Source organism: Anthonomus grandis, chromosome 16 (genome assembly GCF_022605725.1).
Source record: "Anthonomus grandis grandis chromosome 16, icAntGran1.3, whole genome shotgun sequence".
NCBI classification, from domain to species: Eukaryota; Metazoa; Arthropoda; class Insecta; order Coleoptera; family Curculionidae; genus Anthonomus; species Anthonomus grandis.
Genome location: NC_065561.1, coordinates 21,176,795 through 21,204,188, shown reverse-complemented (window position 1 = coordinate 21,204,188; position 27,394 = coordinate 21,176,795). Strand labels below are relative to the sequence as shown.

Sequence of the window (27,394 nt, the reverse complement as noted above, 5' to 3'; positions counted from 1 at the left end):
CCGCCCTATAGTTATAGGAACTTTTTTTAAAATTTTTAGGAGTACTATCACCCCCCGAATTTTTTTACACCATTTCAATGACACCCTGTATATCAACCTAAGCAACACACTATAGTAAAATAAACGTTTATTTTTGATTTACACCAGGTGTACATTTTCTTCAACTATAAATATCCGCATGATTTATGTTCAAGAATTGGATATTAAGTTTATGTTATTCACGGTTAACAAGAACTTTTATATTGAATAATAATAACATACAATTATTATTTTATCGTTATCGTTAGAGTATCGTATATTAAATACAATTTAAAGACGTTTACAAAATGCGTTTAAGAAACAAATATACTTACCATCACCAAAATGTTGAATAATTAGTTATAGTAAATGGGTATAATTAGTTGATATGGAATCTAACGAATTTTTTGGAACTTTATAGTTTGTCCATAGAATTTGATTGAATTAGAAGGTATATGTATATAGAAGATGCTGAATGAAAAACTTAAACTTTATCAAAAAGTAAGATATTTTTTTTGAAGAGGCGTTTTATGCATCGGGAACCATTCTTCGACGTACAAGAAAAAAATTATTTTTTACCTGTGGCATCCATAAGGGGTTTATCGTAGATATTTATTTAAAAAAAAGTACACCATTGCATTTTTCTAAAATAAATGTAATTTTCTACATCTTTGTTTAGTTTTGAGCAAATTTGTATTTTTTAGTTTTTTATTTGTATATCTTATTAGGTATAATTATTGTGTTTCATACACGTTAATGCATTACATACTTTTTGAATAGGTATATGAAAAGTACGCTACACGACGGCATACATACATATATATGATATCGGAGGTGATAGTGTCGTATATGATACGGGGTCATTTCGCCAAATATCTGAGGTATAGTAATTTAGTTTAAAAACTAGATCGGGATATCCTTTGTCAATTTTTTAAATGCCAAAATTTTCTCCCTTTTGCAAACACAATGGTGATATAGGTGTATTCTCAGTTTAATTAATATACCTTTATCATATACGGTTGTCAGTGGCGTGCAGTGGAATTAAGAGTAGGGTAGGCACTAGGCAATAAGGTAGCATAATTTTTTTAAATGTACTTACCATTAGAAAATCGTCGAGAAGAATTATTTTCTTGATGAAGTGGAACATTGTCTTTATTTACACAAATTTATTTAAAAAGGTCTGACTAACTGAGAAACAGAAACAATCATTTTTTATAAATTAGTTCAATACGACGATTTAGACACCAAAAATGCATTGATAACATCATCATAATAAGTCGACTTACGTTTTAAATCTAGCAAGAGTTCTTTCTCCAAGGAAATTATTGATAAACTGCTAAGCCGTTCTTGTCCTTGAGTATTACGTAAATACGTGTCGATGCGTTTTAATCCAGAGAATGAACGTTCTGCAGATGCCGAGCTAGCGGGTATTGTTACGATTAATTTTGCTAATTTGATTAATTGAGGGAACACTTCGCACATTTTTTTTCCTGGCAAAAGCGTATGACTTCATAAGCATTCATGCCTTTGATTTCTGATAATGAATACAAACAATTAAGCTCATTTTTCAATCTCTCAAAATCAAACTTTTGTCCGTATTTCAATTTTAATCCATCATCTGGAAATTTATATTATTTATTATCAGATTCCAAAAGACAGAAAAAATCTAATAGTCTAATTTCCCTGTAGCGATCATCAATTTCGCTTTTGATGTTGTCAACTATTTCTCTGAAAATTCGCCTGTAATGCGTTTTAACATCATCCATATTTTGTTTTCTTCGAGATTCGCCATAAGCTTTCGCACATTTACTATATTTTTTTTTTTCGAATTCTATGAAGAAATTCTCCAAAAATGCTTTGAAACTCTAATTTTTTTTAATAAAATATCCAATATCAGATAGTTTCGACTGCATTATATTATACAGTACATCCGTCTGAACAAATATTTGATTGAAAATGTCCAAAAAATAATTGAATACAAAATCTTCTAGTGTCAATCCCAGTTTGATTGATTTTCAAGCATATCATTAAATAGGTTTTTCAAATTAAAAAGTTCACTGAAAATTACGTTTGCAGTTCTGGAGTTATAGGCCCATCGAGTCTGTACTACACGTGGTAATTTTTTAGAACAAAATCTAATTTAATTAATTTCGTTCGCTTGTCGTGTATAAGCGCTATAATAGGTGCTGCCTTCGCATCTCCATATATTTTTCATATTAAGACAATGTCCACCTTACGAAGCCCGCATATGGGCCACCTACATGGGGAATAGCAAGTGCGCTTAAAAGCAAAATTGCCCTATTTTGGATTCCTGGAAATGTTTGCGTTTGCTTTATAATGCAGATGAAAATGATATTTGATATTTTTGATAAAAGGAAGAAGTGAATATTATATTGTAATTTATTTCTCTAATTTTACAAATATTGCTAGGGTAGGCAATGCCTTTTTGCCTACATTGTTTGCACGCCACTGACGGTTGTTAAATATTTATAATCGTTTTTAGTAAATAGGCAACAGCAGGTAAAAATTAATGAAACAGTGAGTTCTGGACGTGCGGTGGAGTATGGTGTGACACAGGGTACTCTGCTTGGGCCTCTTTTATTTACACTGTACATCAATGGTCTTTTTTTAGTTATCCCAAAAGATAGTGTGGTATGTTTTGCTGATGACACCTGCTTAATAATTGAAGATAGCAGTTGGGAGGGAGTCAAAAATAAAGCTGAGTCTTGATTAATATCAAGGGTAAAAAATTGGTTTGAATTCAGTCTGAATACAAAGTTTATGTGTTTTGCCAAAAGTAATTCTAGTCTGCCAGGTTGCACTACATTAAGAATTCATAACTTTGATTGCCCAAATTAAAATTTTTGCCAGTGTAACACTAAAATTGATTGTGTCAATAGTGTAAAATATTTGGGAGTGTTTTTTGACAACTTACTAAAATGGAATGTACATATTGATTACATAATTGGTAAAATACGTAAGTTGTTGTATAAGTTTTACATATTAAGGCATTATTTGTTAAAAAAGACAATCTTGTCATTGTATAAAACTCTAGCGGAGTCTGTACTTGGTTATGGTATAAGTGTATGGAGTGCTTCTTATAGGTCTGTTCTTGATCCTCTTATTATTGCCGAAAGTTTGTTTATTTAAAAATAATTTGTACCCATCAACTGATTTGTTTAGCGAGGCAGGAGTTTTTCAGGTGCATCACATTTAAGTAAATTCAGTTACAAGACTTCTTTGTAATAATAAAATAGCTAAAAGTAGACCAGTATTGCCTTTGGCAACTAGGTTTCAAAGTAACAATCCTCTATCTTTTCCTAAAATAAATTTTACTTTTACTAAACGATTGTTAATTTATACAGCTCCAAAAATTTACAATATGGTGCCTCTTGATTTGAGAAATAAGCCTTATGCCAGGATCAAGTATAGAATGAAAACTTGGATCATTCATATTAATATTGAGCAATTGTTTGGTGAATGTTAATTGTTGCTAGCTTGTAATCACTATACTGTTCACATAATATTAAATTTTATTTTGTCTGAACTTGATATATCTATATAATTTGAATGGAAACACGCACAAACTTAGTAGTTAATTGTGTTTCCAACTGTATTCCTAGTTACTTTGTATTATTTTTTTTTCGAAATAAACATTATATTATTATTATTATATACCAATAGTTTTAATTTAAAAACTATATTTATCCATTTATCTTAAAAGACTAAATTTCCACTTAATTAAAAAATGGCAAAACTACTGCAATTTTCATAGTGATACGCTATGCGTTCGAAAAATAATTTTTTTTTCACGTTTTACTCGAAATTCTGAAGGTTATGTGAGAAAAGTATAGATACAAACACTATAGATTTTTTTACCAGCTATAATTTTCTCAAAGAGTATTTTTCTCTCAGATAATTATTTTCTGCAAAAAACAACGGTTTTTCATTAACCTTACCCTCACCCCCCCCCCCCACCCACCCTACACAATTTGCTAATAAGAAATTGATTTCAAAAATCATTGTTTTCCAAAATAATATGCATAAATAACAGCTGATTTTCTCGTTTAAATTTTATATATATGTATATTACAAAAATAGTGCTATAAGATTGGATGTTATGGACGAAAAACAGTGATTTTTCAAAAAAAAATTTCACTGGACAAATGTTTGGGGTGGGTGGGGGGTGGTAAGGGTTGTGATAATGAAAAACATGGTTTTTGCAAAAAATATATATGCAATATTTAATTTAATAACACTCTTTATTTAAATTTTATATAATTTTATTTTAAAACATTTATTATAAAACAGCGTTACTACATTAGATAATATGGACGAAGAGAAGTGATTCTTCATAAGAATTTCATAAAATATTTGAGATGTAGTAATCGAGTTTAGAAATTAAATACAAAATTTTACAGTTTAATAAATATACCAAAACCAACAATTTATTAAAAAATCCGATATTATATTATGATGTGTTGCTTGGGAACAATCATCCATGCAAATAAAATAAGGTCATGAAAACTATGCCTGCAAAATAGTCCAATAATATTCGCTTTGAGTCTACTACTGCCAAAACTCTCGGAAAAAAATTCATATTCCGACATCATCTTCAAAATTCATTCGCATCATATTTGCTCCCTTCACCCTTTTTCGCCTTTCTCCCTCGGTAACGACGATAATGTTTTCCGAGTCATTTGTCGCCAGGTTGGGAACATTAAGACGACAAAGTCTGCCGGGATTTTTGGGGAGTAGAATAGGTAGAAACACCCTCGAGGGTGATTAATAACCCCCCAAAACGGCCCGCGCTTTATTTATACTTCGGTCATGTTAATTAACATCACATCACTCTTAAGAGGCGATAAAAAGGTTAATGGGTTTTATCGAAAATGCTACTGACGATTATAAAGTGAAACGGATGTACGGGAATTGATAATCAACATTTTTTATTAAATGAAATGAAAATGTACGTATATCAATGCGATTAATGTATTTCTTCTCAAATAGAGAAAACTGAAACGTATATAAGGAAAGATAAGACGCAGAGTAGAGATATGAACCGAAGCAATAATAATCTCCCTGATCCCGTTGAGTGAGTTTTCCCATAATTGCATGTTTATAGAGCCGGTTCCCCGGTCCTTTTCTGGATTTGCCATAATCAATAGCCGATATGGGATTTCGCTTCTGTTGTACAATAAGAAACAAAACGGGCCCGGGAGTCAATAAAACAAATCGCATCTCAGATGGTCCGGTTTTATTTTAACTGGAATAACAGGATCAGTTCGGACTTTGATGATAACTATCGGAGGAGGGACATTATTGAGAGTTTTATTTTTCAGTAACGCTTTTGTTGTTTCTATGTTAAATAATTTCTTTAAAAGTATGTAAATTGTTTTTTGTTTCAGGTAGTTGAAACTCTTTTAAAGGTTGCTGATAGATCAAATCAAGCTGTCTGAAAAAAAAAATAAATTGTTTTTTTGGGTCATATCTTTTTTAGAGGAAACTAGGATTGCTTCAAATTAAATTGTAAGTGTGTAAAATTATCCTTTTTTGATAAATGGGAAACTTATCATGGATAAAAAAACGGGGATTTTACAGACGTGTAACATGCAAAATTTTTCCTACTACCAAAGAAAATATCAAAATTATTTTACATACTTGAAACGACTTTACAGTAAACAAAAAAAGGTCAGTACATTTGTTGACAAATTATAAATTGTCCAATAAACGTCAAATTTTACGCACTGAAGTAAACGTCAAATAACTAGAGTTTTTTCGGCACTAGTGCATATAGAGTGAAACTTTACACACGGTAAGAGAAAATAGTTCTTTTATATGCAAGAAATTAACTTAATAACCCAAACAACACACCATAAATTATTTTTGATATACGTATAATCTATAATTTACTAAATTATAGAATATACGTATAACGTATACGATTCTGTTTACAAAAGGAAGAAAATTTCCGCATTAAAAAATTCACATGGAGTTTATATGTATTTAATTTCTAAACTCGAATACTACATCTCAAATATTTTATGAAATTCTTATGAAGAATCACTTCTCTTCGTCCATATTATCTAATGTAGTAACGCTGTTTTATAATAAATGTTTTGAAATAAAATTATATAAAATTTAAATAAAGAGTGTTATTAAATTAAATATTGCATATATATTTTTTGCAAAAACCATGTTTTTCATTGTCATAACCCTTACCACCCCCCACCCACCCCAAACATTTGTCCAGTGAAATTTTTTTTTTGAAAAATCACTGTTTTTCGTCCATAACATCCAATCTTATAGCACTATTTTTGCAATATACATATATATAAAATTTAAACGAGAAAATCAGCTGTTATTTATGCATATTATTCTGGAAAACAATGATTTTTGAAATCAATTTCTTATTAGCAAATTGTGTAGGGTGGGTGGGGGGGGTGAGGGTAAGGTTCATGAAAAACCGTTGTTTTTTGCAGAAAATAATTATCTGAGAGAAAAATACTCTTTAAGAAAATTATAGCTGATAAAAAAATCTATAGTGTTTGTATCTATACTTTTCTCACATAACCTTCAGAATTTCGAGTAAAACGTGAAAAAAAAAATATTTTTCGAACGCATAGCGTATCACTATGAATATTGCAGTAGTTTTGCCATTTTTTAATACAATTAAGTGGAAATTTAGTTTTTTAAGATAAATCGATAAATATAGTTTTTAAATTAAAACTATTGGTATATAATAATAATAATAATATAATGCTTATTTCAAAAAAAAATAATACAAAGTAACTAAGAATACAGTTGGAAACACAATTAACTAGAGAGAAAAAATTGCAGCAAATAAAAAAAAAGTTGATACGAAATTCATATACCTAGTTTTTAAACTTAACTACTACACCTCAAATATTTGATAAAATCCTTTTGAAAAAATCACTGTTTTTCGTCCATGTTATCCAACTTAATAACATTGTTTTTAGACTAAAAATGTATTTATAAAATTATATTAAATAAAAATAAAGAGTGTTTTTAAATTAAATATTGAATATATATTTTCTGCAAAAGCATTGTTTTTCATCAATATAACCCCTAACCCCCCACCCACCCCCAATATTTGCCCAGTAAGTTTTTTTTTTGGAAAATCATCGTTTTTTGTTCATAATATCCAATCTAATACTACTGTTTTTGTGTATTAAATTTAAATAAACAAAATGTGGTGTACGATTAGATATAAACCATGAAAACAACTGTTATTCTTGCGTATTATATTGCCAAATATTGATCCTTGAAAACAATTTTTAGAAGTAAGGGTAAAAATAGTGAAAAACGGGGTTTCTGCAGCAAATAATTGCCTGAGAAAAAAATGCTTTTTAAGAAAATTATAGGCGATAAAAAATCTATAATTTTTGTATCTATACTTTTCTCACATAACTTAAAGGTTTTCGAGTAAAACGTGAAAAAAGCCTATTTAATTTCTGATAAATAAGGCGTCTCGCCATAAAAGTTGCAATAGTTATTTGTGCTATTTTTTATCGCAAATAAGTGGAAATTTAACTTTATGAAAATATATGAAATTTTATAAATTTTTTTTTTTAGTTTTAGATAAGTGTTCAATATCTAGGTTCAAAAATAAAGGTTTTAAATTAAAGCTATTGGTATATTTATCAACGGTATATGGTCAAGGTATAGTTATCAAACTGTAGAATATACGTATATCATATACAACTCTGATAACAAAAAGGCGAACATTTTGGCATTTAAAAAATTGACAAGGGATTTACAAAACTAGTCTTTATACTTGATCACTATACCTCAAATATGTATTAAAATTTATTTATTTATTTATTTATTACACTCTCTACTTGTTAAGAATGCTTACTACGCCAGTAAAGGCGAGAAAAAGAAAAACTACAACTAAAATATACTAACTAAACAAATTAATAATATAAAAAATATATAAAAAACATAAAAAACATACAAATACATATAGCAGGTTTTAAAACAAATATGTGTACTACTTATACTTTGAACTACCTAAAATCACAGATCTAATTTGTCCTACAGAACTATTAAAGAAATCTATATCACATTTTCGTATATATTCATTACTTTGGTACATCATTCGATTTATAGGTGAACTACTTGGAGTTAAACATTAGAACAGCAGTTCTTATTCTTAAGTTTACTTTAGGAACCACAAAAGTTATGTTGTTAATTAAGATTTAAGGAGCATTTCTTATACTTTAAATTATTGACAATATTATATATAAATAGTACATCATTTAAACTTCGTCTAATACTTAATCATATAGGGACAGGTATTATAAGTTCTTAAGTATAGATACCTTAAAAACCTCTTTTGCACTTTTCCAATCATATCAATATGCACCAATGACTGTGGTGACCAAATAACAGAGGCATATTCTAAATGGGGTCTAACCAATGTATAATATTATGATTTATTTTATTTGTTTAAAGTTTTTAGTGTTTCTAATTACAAATCCAAGAACTTCATCTGCTTTATTGACAATAGCTTCATAGTGCTGGTTAAATTTAAAGTTTGACTGCATGTACACCAAGGTCCCTACATTCACTTTTCCCGCTTAGTGACAAATCATCAATCATCTAATCAAACTTGGTACATTCCACTCTTCGTGTAAAAGTTAAAACATGACATTTACCATTATTTATTGACATTCTATTGACCTTAAACCACTCAGACACTGAATCTAAATCACTCTGCAACTCATCACAATCTTTAATAGATGATATAATATGTTTAAATAACTTAAAGTCATCTGCAAACATGACACACTCAGAATATTCTAATAAAATAAAAATCACAAACAGTAATGGAGCAAAGTTACTGCCCTGTGGCACTCCAGACACTGCCATGTACTGCACAGATAATTCTCTACCCATCTTAACCCGTTGAATTCTTTTCTTTAGATAGGAAGCTATAAATTCACATGCGAACAGAGAAAACCCGAATTTACCCAGTTTAGTGATCAGCAGACCGTCATCAACATTATCAAAAGCTTTTTCACAGTCCGTCATGATCACATCTAACTGCTCCTTATTGTCAATAGCCTTAGCTGTTGCTTCTGTCCTCTTTTCAAAAATGTTTGCAAGAGATTTGAGAACACTATGCATGATACATGATGATCCTGATATCGTACGTATATATTTTATAGTGTAATAATAAAATATCGACAGAAAGTTTTAAGTACAAAAATTATGAATTTCTCGTTTTTCCGAAATTTAGATTTTCAGGACACAAACATTTTCCTAAATCAGTAGATGTTTTGAATTCTTATATCTTTGTTCCCAAAATTATTGATATCAAAAGACCTTTAATTTTTCTTCTGTGTAATTTCTATACACGCATTCTTTAATCTTAATAAAATGCTTTTCGTTTTATCTTTGGGATTTTATTAATTAAAAAAAAATACAGTTTACGTGAAATTTTTATCTAAAAAAGTATTCTTTAGACAGTTGCAGCCACTTGAATTTTTTCCAAGCTAAAGTCTTTTCGTGCTTACTAAAACACCTTGTATACTCACTATATAAAGGAAGCTCATCACTAAATAATTACGTAGAACTATATATATGCGGTGGCCCTTTGCCATTACCCCCGAAACCCGAAATGTGCCCTCTGTCGTCATTAATATGCATAAATTGACATTGTGGGTCGCGAATCCGATCCGGTTTATGCAAAAAAGCGGCGCTATTGAATCTTAATTTGTTGACACTTGTTCTCGGTGAGGCCTCCGTTACATATTTACTTATGCTAATTCCCGCTGGTTGGGACGACGTGTTTGATATTTGGGGTAGTTATCGCAAAGAACTAACGTAGCCAAGACAACTGAGTACGTAAACAAAAATTATCGTTATAACAAGCACACTTCACCCACTAATCTCTATTCTTAGTTACTTTTTTACTCCAAGGATTAGCACCTTGCATTCCTGCTCACAAACTTTAGCAAGGATAGTTTTCACCTTGAATGAGGATGAGAATATGGCATGGGCAAAAGATATCTTCAATTTAAATATAATCATTGGGAATTATTAAGCTGTTCTATGCAAATATACATAAATGATTTCTTATAAAATGAACGAATTTCTCGTGGCGTTATTTCAAAAACTCCCTTTAAACTTAAAGTGCATATCGTTACCCCTTTTGAGAGATCATATCCCGCTATTTATGAGGTTTGCCCTTGCTTGTGGCCAGCTTGGGGTTATTTGATAATACTCGTTTTATGTATTTCATTACTGGCTAATACGGAGGGTTAAATGGCCTTTTGTTTGGCCCTAATTTATGCCAATTGAATTTTATTAATTTAAATAAAGTGTTTGCATACTGGAGAATGATAAAACTATACGGTTTTCGTCTTCTGTTCGCTATAAATAAGTCGTGACACAAATTTATTCGGTTAATCAATTCCCAGTCAGTCAAGATCGAATGAGATATTATAAAAACATATTTCCCGCTTCACGAATTTTATAGTTGAAGTTCCCCTTGGGCCTTTTTTATGGCCCTCGTTTGTTTTTTGTCAATGGAATCTCTTTTCTTTCGAATAGGCCAAGTTCTAACCAGAAAAAATAGATTCTTGTAGGATAACTTGGGTAAAAGACCCGGAAAATATGTTCTTTTTTTGATTTAGTGTATATATTAGGGTGGTTTAGATTTAAACCATGTAATCTACATTAAATATAAGCTCTATGATAGTTTGTTATTAATTATAACTGGATGTTGAATTTATTTTATTTGGTTTTTTTCATTAACTGCCTGAAAGGAGTCCTCTATATTTAGGCACACAGAAAGTACCTGTATTTTTACAGGCACTTAAAGAGTCGTTAATCCCACGTTAAAGAGTCCTTTTTTTTTAATTTTTAGGCAAGTAATTTTTTCTTCAACTGCCTGGAATAAATATTCATATTTTCCATGCACTTGAAACTAGAGATTTGTTTTTTAAATGTTTCCAAGCAGTTATAAAATTATTTGGTATTTTCTCGTCTTCAATTGCCTGAAAGAGATTTTACTTAAATTCGGTTCTATTAAGCAGTCGAAACTGAAGCAACAATTCCTGAAAAGACTTTATTAGTAATGTGAGTGTAACTGGTTAAATAAGAATTTTCTAAAAAAATGGATTAGACATAATGGGCCAGTTATTACCCTTTTACACTACTTTATAAGGGTGTTTTTAAAAGAAATCGTATATACGACTCCTCAGACCTTAAAAGAAGAACTGGTTCAAATTCTGAACATCTTAAAATTCTTATATTCGTTTTATTTTTTTTTAATCGAAAATGGTGCCTTGTACGTAAAAAAATTAAAATACGGAATTTGTTCTGAATTAAATGAGGATTAAAAAGTTATTTCTATTTTTGAAAAAAATAGTCTTAATATAGTACGGACGCCACTAGTAAAATTTTATAGAAATTCCGGCAAAAAGTGCTGATTGATATTTAAAAGCTATGTCCCAAATTTTAAAGAAATATTTAAAGCAGTGTAAAAGTTACAAATAAAATAAATATTTATACATAAAATTATATTAAATTTAAATAAACAGTGTTAATAAATTAAATATTGCATATGTATTTTCCTGTGAGAACATGTTTTTTTTATTAACATAATCCGTACCCCAAACATTTGCCCAAGAAGAAATTCTTTTGAAAAATCATCATTTTTCGTCTATAATATCCAAGCTAAAATATTTTAAAAACAGTGCCTTAAATCATAATTTTGCATGAGTAACTTTTTTTTCTAAATTTAATCGAAAATATAACAGTTGACTTTTTATAAAAAAATATTTTATCACCCGGCAGATTTGAGAAGGAAAAAAGGACCAAGTCCCTCCGTATGTTACGCCTCTGACAATTTTTTTAAAAATTGACTATTCACTACAATAACCTGCATGCAAAATATAATTAAACTTGAGCTAGTAGTTTAAAAGTTATAATAAATATAAACAATTAATTATTCTTAACTTTAACACCTTGTATTTTTGTTATTAAACATTTCTGAGAAAAATTTTATAATGAAAATCTATTTCTTTTTAAATTCTCTATCACGTATTAAAATTATTGACGTTTAAACTGGACCACCTTGTATACAGGGTGTAACATAAGTGATGACTGAAGTATGATATTTCTTTTAAATAAAGCATCTAAAAATGAAACTTTTTTGTGAAATAAATAATTAAAAATCATATCTCGGCACGTCTCGGGCCTCCATAAAAAAAATAAAATGCTTTAAAATTAACTGACAAATTAACAGCATGTTTATTATTTAACAACTAAGAAAAAAGCTTAAATAATTTTTTTTGCAATACGCATACTTGACCGAAAACAAAAATTAATAAGATGCTATTTTTGATGTTTAAATTTTAATGCAATGGCCTCGCAAATGGTTACCTATTTAAAATTTATTTGTTGTTTGTGTACGCCACCATTTTTTTTGTCCGAGATATTTGTACAAATTTAAGCAATTAAAAATACGATCGCTTAATTTTTGTGAAAAATAATAAAAACTTACTTTAGTTTTAAATATCATTAAAATTTTATTAAATCAAATGCTCGAAATAAGAACCACGACTGTCAATACAAGCACGCAATCTTCTTCCCATCGAAAATTCCTGGTGTGTTGCGTATGACATTAGAAGAGTTTACAATCCGGTTTCTCAAATCGTTTTCATCCACAACTGGCGTCGCATAAACAAGCGATTTCAGATATCCCCAAAAGAAATAGTCCAGAGGATTCAGGTCTGGAGATTGTGCTGGCCATAGCTGAGATCCCCCCGACCTATCCATTGCTGAGCAAAAATATCATTTAGATAGTTTCGAGGGACAAGACTAAAATGAGCAGGTGCACCGTCGTGCATCTGCTCATTTTAACCACATGGTATTTCTTGTTGCTAGTGGTACGTCTTCTAATAAATCTGGCAATATTTTTTCTAAAAATTGTCTGTAAGTATCACCATTCAGCCTAGGAGGGAGAAAGTGCGGTCCGATAAGATGATCAAACATTCACGGAAAACTGTTGTTGAAATCCACCTTCTCCAATGGCATGGGGATTTTCAAAGTCCCAAAGATGGTTATTGTGGAAGTTTCTGATGGCTTCCCGTGAAAAACAGGCCTCATCTCTGAAAAGAATTTTAGCCGTAAAATTTGGATTTTGGGCAGTTTTTTGAAGAAACCACTGACAAAACTCTAATCGTGCAGGAAAATCTGTTGTCAACAGTGCTTGCACCAGCTGAATGTGGAATGGATAAAGTAAATTTGTGTGCAAAACCCTCGCAAACACTTTCGTGGCTGATGTTAAACTGTAAGGATAATCTTCGCGTGCTAGTTGACGGATCGTCTTCCACTGCTTACAGAATTGCTTCCTCTAGTTGTGGCGTCATTATTACACTTGGTCTACCAACGCGCTCAGCATGAGCATTGACAGATCCAGTCTCACACAGACGAGCATGGAGTCACACAGACGAGCAAGGCCATAAATGAAATGCATTTGAGCTAATTCGGCGTTATTCATAGTTATCTGCACAGTAAAACACATTCAACTAACAGTACCCAGTACCTGGTAAATGTTAATGTAAGACACAGGAATTTTCTTATCAGAGAAATTTTTATACATACCTGCATAAATATGTAGTATTCCCAATAAAATCAATTTTGAAGCATTTTAGGTTTTTTTTATAGAGGCCCGAGACGTGCTAAAATATGGTTTTTAAAATTTATTTCTAAACAAAGCAAGATACGAAAAAAAATTAAGAGACAAAAAAGTTTAATTTTTAGATGCTTAATTAAAAAAATATATCATACTTACAAAAAATGTACCGGGCGATATGTTTTTTACAAAAAAATCATCCGACTTAGCCCGTGGGCACGCCCCTGAAATTTCTAGGCCAGATGTGAGAATTCCTTAGAAAGTGACTAACAAAATGTAAAGAGTTCAACAAATTCGGTAAATGCGTTTATGAGATATTAATAAATAGATTTAAAAAAAAAGTTTAACACCCTGTATCTCGAAAAAGAAGCGTTTCCGGACATATGTTTATATGAACTTTTTTACTTAAAAAATGACAAGGAATCACCCCTTAAAATTAAAGTCATCACTTATGTTACACCCTGTATATATTTATATATTCATATATGCATGCGTATTATTTTGGAAAATACTGATTTTTTTAAAACAATAAGTTAACTTCCTAAACATTATTTACAGTTATTACCTTTATTATATTTTTTTTAAAATTCCATATCGATAATTATTTAGCGATTAAAACAAAAGTTTTATATTGGTATTCTTTAACTATATATTCAACGATTTGTTGATACCAAGTATATTTATTTTTAATATCATTGTATTAAACGTACTTTGTAAATATCTTTAAATTTTATTTAATATACCATATTTAAAATGAAATATTAATTGCCTATTATTAACATGTTATAAACCGTATATCACACGGATATTTTATCCGATATTTATAGTTGAAATATATGCGTTAAAGGCAAATTGTAGTATCCAATGATTGCCAAAAAGCAACGCATATTTTGCTACATGTGTAGTTACCGTTCAAAGAGCTTTTGTTATTTTTACTACAAAATCGTAGTAATGATTTACAGACGCCAGGGCATATTTTGCTACATGTTTAGTTACCCTTCATAGCGTGTTTGTGATTTTCACTGCAAAATTGTAGCAATGATTAGCAGAAGGCATAGCACATTTTGACACATTTGGAAAGTATTACGTCTTACAATTATGGTTTCTATCACTCTGTACCGTAACATGAAGTTTTACTACAAAAGTATTAAATATTACTGCACATTATTTGCTACAAAAATGGAGCGAGTTTTACTACAACTTGTAAAATACGCTTTAAAATGTGGTTTATTACCTGTCAGAGTTGTTCTTAGCCAATGGGTCTCTACAATGCAAATTCACTCAACAGTCATCATTCTCATATTGTTAGACATAAACTCGAACATCACATAAAAATAATAAAAAAACAATATTTACTGTTCTGTCAACTTTTGGCAATAATAAATATACTCACCGGGGAACTTCCGTTCCCTTGCATCATCTTAGTCAACATCAATTTACACGATGTCACATTGCAATATATACATATGTCAAACATGTTATCTTCCTTTATTTGATGACTAGCTAGTGTCACCTAAAATAGTAAGGGCTTCCCCAGACGCTCCACTGCCGCTAAACAGTAAGCATCTCAACGAATTAGACAAAGGATATATTTCTACTATATCCTTCTGTTTATTCGTGTCAATCGAGCCCCAGGTAAGGCCCCCAGTCTTACCAGACAGCACTCGAGGAATTGCGCATTCGTTCCTAAATGAACAGAGGCTTTCACACCTACTTGTGCGGGCATCTTCAAGATGCGCAAACAGATCTGTACAAACTTCTCAAAAAAGGCCACATATCTACTCAAGATCAATTATTTCTCACATATTCACCACTATTAAATTTAGCAACCTGATTTAACCAGTAAACACAACTCTTTTTCCAACACACCACCTTACACACATTTCTCTCAAACGTTGCTTTCTGACTGACTCCCAATTAATATTTTTGGGTGTCCCCTTAACTCAATGAATATTAGAGATCTTTAGCAATATACGTTATTTTAAATATATCAAGTTATTAATTGATTATGGAATTAATTAAATTGAGATAGAATTATTATAGATCATTAAAAGAGTTTTGTTTTAAATGAGAATACATATATTAAAATATAAAATAAAAAAATATATAATATAATAAAATGATAAAAATCAAATATGTTTTACAAACTTGTACCTGGGGCCTATAGTGCTACACATTGTAACTCTGTAGGTTACAATTGCATGAATATTTACCAGATTTTTTTTTCCGTGATACACCTAGTGAAACCCAAAAATAAACGTTTATTTAACTATCGTGTATTGCTTGGGCCATTTCCTTGAAATTTATAAGTTTAGTATTTTTTTATTGAACATTTAAACAAATACTTATGGTCATAGTTTACTTATCGGTATCTTAGTTTCCTACTTTATATTTTTGGCCACTGAAAAAATATTCTTGAAATCGACTTTTTTAGTCCTCTAGGCTATCGGTTGGACCGTAATCATTAAAAATAGTAAGTGACCGCTATCCTCAATAATATCTACATATCGAACACATGTCGGGGATATAAATAAAGGCAATTTCGGACTGGGGCGGGTGTTGCCAGTGCCAGCGCAGCGGTTTCGCAGACAGGCACGTACCGACTTGTACGTTTTCTTTCTTTCTAGGTAAGCGTGCCGTGCATCTACTCTCCCGTCAAAAGAAAAAGGATCCGGGGATCTTGTTCCCGATATATGTTAGAATAAATTACAGTCAAATACAGTGTGTCCAAGATAAGGATGTCTATCATGGGGATCTCGGCAGCTATGGGAGATACGAGGTTGATTAAATTAAAATTTTGAGTAGTTCCGGAGATATTCGTGAAAAACCGAAATTTGCCGATTTCGTTTTTTTTTGGCGTTATCTAAGAGATATGGAAAAACGAAAGACACTTTCTCATGGCCACTTTTTAAGCTCTAAAAAATAACATTGCGAGATTATTGACAACTTCATTCATATACCGTCACGTAGCTAGGTCACGTGATTATTTTAAAGAATTAAACGCATTATTAAATTAAAAAACTACCTACTAGAAACCCAAAAATGTTAATTTAAATCATAGTAATAAATGTTCAAACAAATTACCATTATTCTCCAAACACAGATGGCATCTTTTAGCAGTCGAGTTTAAAACACCTCTTAACATATCAGGTGTAATGCTCTCAAATGCTTCAAGAACTATTCTCCTCAGATTCAAAAACCACGACTATAAACATAATTTTTGCAATAGCCCCAGAGAAAAAAGTCGAGCGGAGTTATGTCTGGGGAACGAGGAGGCCACGGAACTGTTGAATGTGTTCCTATCCATTTTTACTCTCGCACGATTAGGGCATTGTGTGCGGGCGCACTATCCTGCTGAAACCAACAGTTTCTAACCTTGGCAAGCGGTAAGTTGTCCAAGGATTCTTCCAAATCGTGTTCCAATAAGTTGCGATACCGCTCCGAGGTAAGGGAATTGTTGTAAAAAACGAGGCTTATTAAATCCAAAAATGCCAACCCACATATTAAAACCGAAACGGTGCTGATGTCTAGCCATTCGGTGTACTCGGGCATTATCTCTTGACCAATAATGGGTGTTCTTCCGGTTAAAAATTCCATTATTTGTAACCATGCTCTCGCACCATCATAAAATGTTCTGCCTTAACAGATTCTAAATATAAACGGGTGGTATTTATGTTTCTTCAAAATGAAATGGGCAGTAGATTTTGGTATTTCAGTGGTATTTTCAATTTTTCTAACAGATATTTCCGGATTTTCAGTTACTACAGTTACAGCAGGGCTTATTTCTTGACAATACTGGCTTCTTAAACGCACCATACTGCTTAAGATTGAAAACCAATCGTCTCAAAATTTTTGTACTAGGTTGTTCCCTGTCTGGATAGTTATTTAAATACATACGACTAGCTTTAACGGCGTTGCTGTTGCATAGGATATAACATTTCAACATATCAAACTTTTCCTCAGGTAAAAAAGCGTCTTCCATTTTGTAACAAAAAAAACTAGCAACAAGACGCAAAAACAAGAGCAAAGAGTTCAAAAACACAATGTCAACTAAATTTATCAAATAATTAAAACTATTTACTTCACTTAAACTACTTTGACATTTAATTTTTATTTAATCTTGACATTTTCTCAACGTCATTATTTTACAGCCTACTACTATACTACTATCAAAACTATCGGAATTTTATAAAAAATCATTTATTACAATTTAAATATTGTAGAAATATATTGTGTCATACATCGTTGTAAAAAAATATGCTTATTTTATACAGGGTGTACTTTTTTACGCGCTATATAAAAAAAGTTGATGATGGTTTCTTCGAAACAAAACGTCGTACGAAAAATCTTGCAATGTTACTTTTTAGACCTTACAAAGTGGCCATGAGAAAGTGTCTTTCGTTTTTCCATATCTCTTTAAATAACGCCAGAAAAAAATAAAAACGAAGTCGGCAAATTTCGGTTTTTCTCGAATGTCTCCGGATCTTCTCAAAATTCTAAAACTTTCTAAACGCCGTATTGTTAGGCTCTAAAATGCGCAACTTTTCTCTAATTTAATCAACCTCGTATCTCCATGATAGACATCCTTATCTTGGACACACTATATTTATATAGGCCCTTATTTAATTCAACCTATGTTCCAAATAAGAGTGAAAAAGACGAAACTCCTTCAGGTCAAAGTAAAGTAAAATTGTCACACCGAAAGGAGAGCGGAAACATTATCCCGACGATTGGATTGTGTTTAGAGGGCAATCGGCTGACGAGCGTCTTGGGAATCCCTCGACGGTGCCGACATTAATGACTGCCAGGGACAAATCGCTCGCTTAACCCGTACTCCCCGGGGAACCCCGAATGGGGACCGACACATATTTTACCACGCCGGAAATAAATGGAAACACGCCTTGAAGAGTCACAAAAAACCCGACGGTCTCAGGATAATTGTTTACACACTTATCGAGTAAAGATAAAAATTAAGAATATATCAGTCGTATCCGTTTAAATTATGCATCTGCATTAGTTGCTTGATAATCAGGAAAATAAGGCGCTGATTAGTGTTATGGTTTTTATTTAAAAAATGATACACCGTTGCATGTCTAAATTCAACTGTATTCTCTAGGCTTATAAGATATTTACAGCCAAGTAGAACACCTGAACTGAGATGCGTATATCATGACAATTAGGAAATACTACACTTATTTTTCTCCTCAATATAAACTACTTTAAAATGTACGTTCACTTAACATTTCTCTGGTTAGGTTAGACCTTATTACTACTCCGGTGATTTAGTTTCTCCCTTTGATCCCCCCCGGAGCGCCTATTTGCGATGCGGGCGCCCCTAACGACTAACGACATTGTTATAGTGTCAGGAAAAATACCGGGAAATCGAAGGTCGTTACTTTATATTGTTACGGGCTCCCAGTTTTCTTTCCAATAAAGCGTTTCTGCGGCCAAATAAAACCACTTTTGATGCGATCCGGGCGGTTTAAATATTTTCCGATGCCCTGCCTTTTTCCGTATTAGGTAATGGTATAAGGCAAACTATCGTTTAGCTAAGTGTATTTAAATAAGCTAATCAAATTCAAATTCAAACTTTATTCGAAATAGTTTTCACATAGATAGGTTTAAATTAAAAACTTGTGTGCTTAACTCTCCTCCAATAGAAATTTTGTAATATTTTATTAATATTATGATATTTATAATAATAATAGTAAACGTCTTTTATTTAACAAACAAATAATTTACAGTTGTGAGTATCATACGTATATTTCTATAGGGATATAAGAGAGGCAAAGTTTAGCCATGTGACTACTCTTACGTAACCTCCCTAATCCCTCTAAAGTGAAAATAAAACAATATCATGCAACTTATTAGCGAATAGGTCTTTAAATGTACCCACACATTGTAGAAAAAGAAAGTTACTTAAAGAATCAACGACAAACTGTGCGATACAAAGAGATTTTCTTTAAAAAGGAGATAATTATATTGTGAAATCATTTCAAAACCTAGTCCAGTTCAGCATATGCTTTTTATGCTTATGCTCAGATATGCTTTTCTTGGTTATTTTCCCATTTTTTTCATTAAGTATTACCTCAACATGCTCATTTTAAGTGTCTTTTTGTCTTTAATAAGAAAAAGAAATCCTTTCTTATTCATGGTGAGTTTGTTGATTAAATAAAAACAAACGCATTTTGTATATAAATTTATTAAATTAAATATTTTAAAATTATCAGGTATGGCATTATATGAAAAGGATCTTTTATACATGGATGTTTTATGTAACGGGATGGAGATTTTTTTTGTTTCAAATGTTTTGTCCACGCATGCTTCTCCTTGGCAGAAATTTAATTTTAAGAGCATTCGAGGTTTTAGTAGTATTGAGAAGTTTATGCACAAAATTTGAAAGATGTAGTTTTCTACGCCTTTCTATATTTAGATTCTACAATTTTACGAGCAATATGGTCATCTTCCTGATTCCATATATTATTCGACAGCATGCGATCTGTACCCTTTGTATTTTCTGCTTATCGAGAGCAGTAAGACATGGACCCTATGTGTCGCATAAACTTTTTTTCAACGAGTAGTTAAGAATGTGCCGATTATTATATAATAATTTCAGCGCACAAAAGCTTTTTCTTGTTATATTCTGAACGTGTGCACTAAATCCGAGATCTTCGTCGATAGTTAAACCAAGATTTTTTGCGCTAGATACAAATTTTAATGTAGTATAATTTATTTTTAATTTTAAGTTGTTTTTAATTGAGTTTTGTTTTGATTTTGCTGCCAATACATAATAGCTTAGTTTTGTCAGAATTTTAGATCAGCAGATAATTCTTTAATTACCTGAAAATCAGCGTTTATTTTATCGGCCATTTCTTATAATCAAAAGAGGCATAGATTTGTGTGTCATCCGCGTATGCTTGTGTTTTACAGTATTTAGGTGCGAGAATTATATCAATGGTGTAAATAATAAATAGAAGGGGTGACAAAATAGCTCCTTGCGGCACATTCGACAGAATATCCAATGCATTCGATGCAATATTGGTATAGACCACTTTTTGCGACCGTTTGCTTAAAAATGAATTAATTAATTAAACAGAGTCCGCGTCGAACCCATAATATTTTAGCTTAGCTGATAGGAGACGGTGATCCAGAGTATCAAAGGCCTTGGAGAAGTCTAGAAGTACCAAAATATTTATGTAGCCCTCATCGCAGGCCCTGAATATATCATCAAGCATAGGTGCTAAAGCTGTACTAAAATTCTCTCGAAATCCACATTGATTATCAGGCAGGAGTTTAATAACAGTAAAATAAGTGAATATTTGGTTATAAAAAACAAGGTGGGAAGAATACTTATGATCCTTAACTCGGAAAAATGGGAAGGCTGATGGTTTTTTGATAGTGGGATTCCCAGAGCAGTTTTCCAGATTGTTGGAACTTGTTTCTTCTCTGTGACCATGTTAACAATGTGTAAAATTATATGATCTATTAAAGGGCTACATATTTTTAACATTTTTGCATTAATTTGATCTGTACCAACAGCGTTAGTTCGGATGTTATTTAGAGCGGAGTGTGTTTTATCTATTGTGGCTAAAGAACATTTGAAGTTTTTTCTGGATTGAATATATGTATAATGTGTTTTTTTTGTGAGCGAACATTTAAAGCTTGAAGAGTTTTCCAGAGTTTAGCTGTATTATCTAATTGAGAGGTAATAATAATAATCTAGTGGCAGATAATGTCTGGTTACGAGTATTTTTATAGAGTAAATGGTCAGCTTCAGATCAAGTTTTTCTATACTTTTGGCAACTTTTATCTCTCAACACTTTTAGGTGACGAATTTCATCATTTAACCAAGGAGCTTTTGGTTTTGTTGCTCGGGCCTCTATTATGGGAGCATGTTTATCAAAAAGTTCTATAATGAAATGGTTGAAAAGTTCTAGTTTACTTTCTAAAATCAAGCAATTTAGTTGATTCAAATTTCTAAATGATCTAAAAGAGAATATTCTAGGAGGTGCTTTTTAATATTAAGAGACATATTAACATATACTAAGTTACGGTCAGAAATCGCATTTGAAGATATCGTTTCACATTGTTTTGCTATGTTTTACTATAGGATCAATAAGAGTGCTTGAGGTCTCCGTCACTCTAGTAGACTCATTTATAGGCTGTTGCAGATCATAAGACTCAAAAGTATCTACTATAGGATTAGATAAATTAAAAAAAGTTAATGTTAAAATCTCCCAGGTACAAAAGTATATCCGCTTGAAGAAATGTCTCAGATATTATCCCGATGGGACAATAATGTTTATTAGATCAACACACACTTCTTTATGAGGTAAAGCATATTCTCTTAAATAGGTGTGATGTAACAGCAAGTAATATTTTGTTAAAGAAAAACAATTATGTATTTAATATTATTGGTTTATACAGACCACCAGGCACAAATAAGGTAATATTTTTAGAAGAAATAGAAATTTATTTAATGGACAATAAGGGGGGAACTATTGATATATTAGTTGGCGACATTAATATTGATATAATGAATAAAGCTGATAGCATTGCAAACTCCTACTTAAAAAATTTTCCATTTCGGATTTCTATCATGTATAAATGCTCCAACCAGAAAAAAATCATGCCTTGATCACATTGTTCTTAGAAATAAAACAAAACGAAAAACATAATTTTAACTCTTTTATATTAAACATGGACTTGTTAAATGTTAAATATTGGTAAAATAAAACCTATTAGTAAAGATAAAAAAATATTAAGCAGAATACCCTTAGAAATAATAAATGAAAAATTGTTTTACAATTTAATACAAGAGCAAAATTGGAATATACTTCTAGAATCGTTAAATGTTACGGAAGTTACAGATGCTTTTTATCGATTAATAAAATGCTTCGACAAGCTACCGTTATTAGGACACTTAAGAAGCGTTTTTATAAACGTCAGCCCTGGATCACAAATGGTATTATTCAAAGCATTATAACTAGGGATAAAATGAAAAAAGATCTAAATCGAAATTTTAATGAAACAGCTAACCAAAACTTTAAAAATTATAAAAATAACCTGGAAAAAATTATTGCGAAACAATAAAATGACTATTATAAAATTAAAGTTCATGAAGCAAGTTATGACCTAAAAAAGATTTATAAACTAGTCTCAGAAGCTACGAACAATGATGTAGAAAAAACTAACACTGTCCCACCAATACTAAACAATCAATTTGAATGAATGAATGAATGAATGAATGCATTTAAAAATATTAAAGACTTCTTAAATCATTGTAATGAGTTTTTTAATAATATAAGGGTAGCAATGTTGAAGAAAATCCCGGAGCTTGATAATGAGTTTATAACAAGCAGTAATCAATTAAATTCACTGTACCTACGGCCAGTAAATAAAAGTGAAATTATAGAAAAGATTAATTTTTAATAATCAATGGTAGTCCTGGTATTGATAAAATTAGCGACTAATAAAAAATAATCACATGTTTTTACTTAACTCTCTGAAACACAGAATCAATTTAATTTTTGGAAATGGTATTGTACCCGATCAATTTAAAATATCTGTTATTACCCCGATATACGAATCAGATGATAAGACAAAAATTAACAATTATAGACCCATTAAGTTAATTAATAATCTTACCAAAATTTTTGAAAAGTGCTGTAAGTACAGATTACCTAATTTTTTACAACCAAACTCGATTTTGTCTAATAAACAGTTTGGCTTTTTAAAAAACTTGAGTACGTCAATTAATGCTCTTTACCAATTTACAAAGCAGATAACAATGAAAGATGTATAGTTGTGTTTTTAGATTTAGCAAAGGCATTTGACACGGTTCCACGGGACCTGCTTTTAGAAACTCTCGAGAAAAATGGGATCAGGGGTGTCGTGTTGGATGTCTTTAAAAGCTATTTATACGAAAGAATCCAATATAATAAAATAAAAGAAACGTTAAGTGATTTATTGAAAATGAGAATAGGCGTACCACAAGGCAGAGTGTTGGGTCCAATAAATACCCTAACTAACTTAAAACTTAAAAATGGCTCAATAATATCTTACGCAGATGACACGGCTTTAATCTTTTCTGCAAAATCTTGGAATCAAACCAAACGAAATGTGATAGATGGACTAACAGTGGTATAAAATTGGTTAAATACTTTTAAATTGACTTTAAATCTAAACAAAACAAATTAAATGGCATTTTATCGTCGTCCAGATTTGAACAGCACAAAAGTGGAAAACTCAAACCAAGAAATTAAAGAGGTTTCAAAAATAAAATATTTGGGCATCCTTATAGACATCTGAAATGGGAAAATCAGGTAGAAACACTAACATCATATATTAGAAAAATAATTTATAAATTTTATGTCTTAAAGAACATTTTAAATAAAAACCTTTTGTTATTTGTATATAAATTTCTTCTAGAATCCTTATTAAGATATGGTATTGTTGTATGAGTTGTATGTATATTGAGTTCGTTGAATGTTGTACCCTCTACGAGGTTGTTATACTCTAAGACTATTTTTGATGTACGGTCTTTAAACATCTTGGAGATAAGTATTTTTGTATATAAAAATTGTGAATTGAAAAAATATGTAAATCATAAGTATGAAACAAGAAATAAAACCAATAATTTTATAGAATTACCTAAAGGTAATCCTAATGCAAATTTGAGATTTGTTAATAATTTTGCACCCAAAATAAATAATCTTATTCCCCTTGAAATTAAGAAATGCCAAAAAATTGTCGATCATATATTTTTCAAGTATTAATTAAGTAGGTATAAAAATTTAAAGCCTGGTGGTTTTAGAAATTATTTTTATATAACTTGGGTATATTATTAGGTTTTTAATTTAAATTTGATTAAATTTTTATTGGAAATTGTGATATTTCTTATAATTTTATTTTATTTATTGTTTATTGGATAACAGACACTACACATACAGGTGTTAAGTCACCTAGGTGAGACGCTGTTATTTATTAGTTTGGAATATTGTAAATTTGTCTGGGTATTAAATGTTTCATAGTAAATTTTTAGATTGGAATAAACACTTGGATATATTATGTTTTCAATATCATTTATCACGTATATAAGTTATGACGGAGGCGAGGCGGGCGAGGATGGCGATGAAAAGATAAAGGCCACAGTGGTCAGTTTTTGGAAATTAGCAGAAAAAAAAGATGGCGATTTCAATTGTCCATATTCAATCTTTCAGAGAGAACACAAAAGTTCCCATAACCCTGTTTAACCACGTCAACTAAAAGACCCAATTCCGATTGAAACCTATTAATTATACACTTCTTCCTTAACTCAAAACCGATTATTTCATCCTGAGAACCCTTAACCTGCCATTTCTTAATATCTAATCTATAGGCCAAATGTAGAATGCATTCAAAAAAACCGAGTAGTGATGAGAGCCCTAGTTCGTATGCGTTTTAATTTTTTGCAATTTTTTTAAAAATTAACTTCGTTAGTAATTGACAATTCACCACAATAACCTGCATGCGAAATTTAATTAAAATTGAACTGGTAGTTTAAAAGTTATGATAAATAAACAAATAATTATTCTTCATTTTAACACCCTGTCCCATCTTTGTTATTAAACATTTCTAAATTTTATAATAAAAGTATATTTCTTTTTCAATTCTCTATCACGTATTAAAATTAATGACGTCTGAACCGGACCACCCTGTATATAAGAACGTTAAACCCTATTTTTTTTATATATTGTAGAACCCTGAACTTTTTTTTGCTCTTCTGGGTTGCTATAAGGTTGAAACAAATTAATTTTTATGAGTTTTTTAGACCTCATTTTTTAAGCTTAAATTTTCCAAATTAAACAAAAATTACTTTGACTCATATTTTACTGCATTCCCTCTGGATCTTCTTGTGGCAAGAAATTACTACGGGCTTAGACTGGACATGGCTTACGATAAACCCAAAGAATCTTAAAATGTTATTAATGAACTCGGAGGTAACTCAATGGGAGTTAAATATCCAATTGACACAATTGTATTAAGTTAGTTTATTTTTCAATAATATAGAAGCTGACTGATAGATCTCCTAGCTTTTATTAAACGTATTTCCGTCAAGGACTCATTTTACTTTACTCAAACACATGGGGTTAAAAGTATTCTTCATACAGTTAAGAAAAAACACACCTATAGACTTAAATACACTTTAACTTCATCCCCCTAACCTGATATCCCATTAACCCATTCGCATGTATTAACTACACTAACTCCCTATTCCATATTTTCTTTTGTGTTAAAAGAGAAAAAAAAACGCCCTCTTTTCACTTTATAAAGTTCCCCAAAGGGTCAGTCGGTGCGGATTATAAATATCGGCTTCATATAAATCTTAAAAAGACCCGAAGTGAGCAAAGGGACGTCTTCGGACCCTTTTAATCTTTTTTAGGGGGAATGACAAAGATTTTATTAGTCTGCGGGATGAATTTTAATAATATAATGCGAAAAAGGACAGATAAATCTTGTAGGCGGATAGGGTGTTTAGCTAAGCTATTGGTTTCTTTTATGTAACCATTACTAAATATTCTAAAAATTGAAGAACAAGTTAATTCCAATAGCACGGGAGTCACACAACTGAAAAAAACCAAGTGGCTCGATATGTAATGATTTTGCAAAGGAAAGATACAGACACTCATCTCGTTTCTCCAAGACTAAACTCGCGTTTCATTTATTTATATTAAATTATGTTATCTACTAAATTTAATTCGTCCACTTAACACAAAAAAGGGACGTTACGTAATCAGGACACGACCGCAACGATTCCTTTAGGGGTGTCCGATTTTATTTGACCTGGACAAACTACACGAGCGGCGTATCTTAACTCGAGACTCCCTTTTTCCCGATTCTTCCCGCAATCCAAGCTAATTGAACTGGGCGACACGCAGCGTCCCGATAATGAACTTACCTTTCCAATGATACGGGGGAGTTTATCGTAGGAGACAAAAAGGACTTTCGAAGGTTTTTTTCTTATAAAGGTTATTTATTTATAGATAGTTTTTATTTATAAGAAACTTTATGGACCACTATAACGTTGTTGTTTCTGTCAAAATATTGAGTGAGTTTGAACCCGGGCCCTTAATATGCAATGGACGCATTATTTTTAATAAAAAAGGCAAACTTACTTTCAAAGTCAGTAACTTTAAATATCTCAGAGCTTACAGGTCTCTCTGGGTGATTTACGAAGAAACATACGCAAACAAAAACAGAATTGAAAAGATATTTGGTGCATCATCTTTATTGCTGCAAATGTAATATAATCAGCAATAACTCCAACAAGGCAATTTCGATGCTCGATATGGGGCAATAAGAAAAAACCAGTCCCGAATATGACGAGGGAAAAAAGGACGACAATAATCAGTCGGTACGTTGCAATTAGATGCGTGTCCAGGCCATAAAACTAGCCCTATAGGACGACGTCATCTGTCCCCCCTCAGTTTTTTACTTCTTCTCTTTTTAGCATTTCCGTAATGTCGTAAAAGGGCCGTCGAGACGCCCGTCGTTTCGCGCAAACGGTGTCCGGAATTTGCCTTTGGGACATTTATTGCCCCGCTGCGATGGACAGGACAAGACTTCATGCTAATTTATCGTTGCTGGACCTCCAGTTCGATATTGGTCTAAGTTTTGTGGTAAATATTTTAGCATGAAAGTTTTACTGTCAAAGGTTTATTA

At 31.2% G+C, this 27,394-nt stretch overlaps 1 protein-coding gene across 1 annotated transcript in view; it reads left to right on the top strand.

Moving 5' to 3' along the window:
* The first annotated feature begins 5,755 nt into the window (after positions 1 to 5,755).
* Positions 5,756 to 27,394, top strand: part of LOC126746006 (uncharacterized) — a 63,595-nt gene continuing 41,956 nt past the window's right edge. The window contains exons 1-2 of the mRNA XM_050454092.1: positions 5,756 to 5,833; positions 8,968 to 9,193. Coding sequence (XP_050310049.1) covers positions 9,074 to 9,193 — 120 coding nt within the window. The 5' untranslated portion in view covers positions 5,756 to 5,833; positions 8,968 to 9,073. The remainder of the gene's footprint in view (positions 5,834 to 8,967; positions 9,194 to 27,394) is intronic.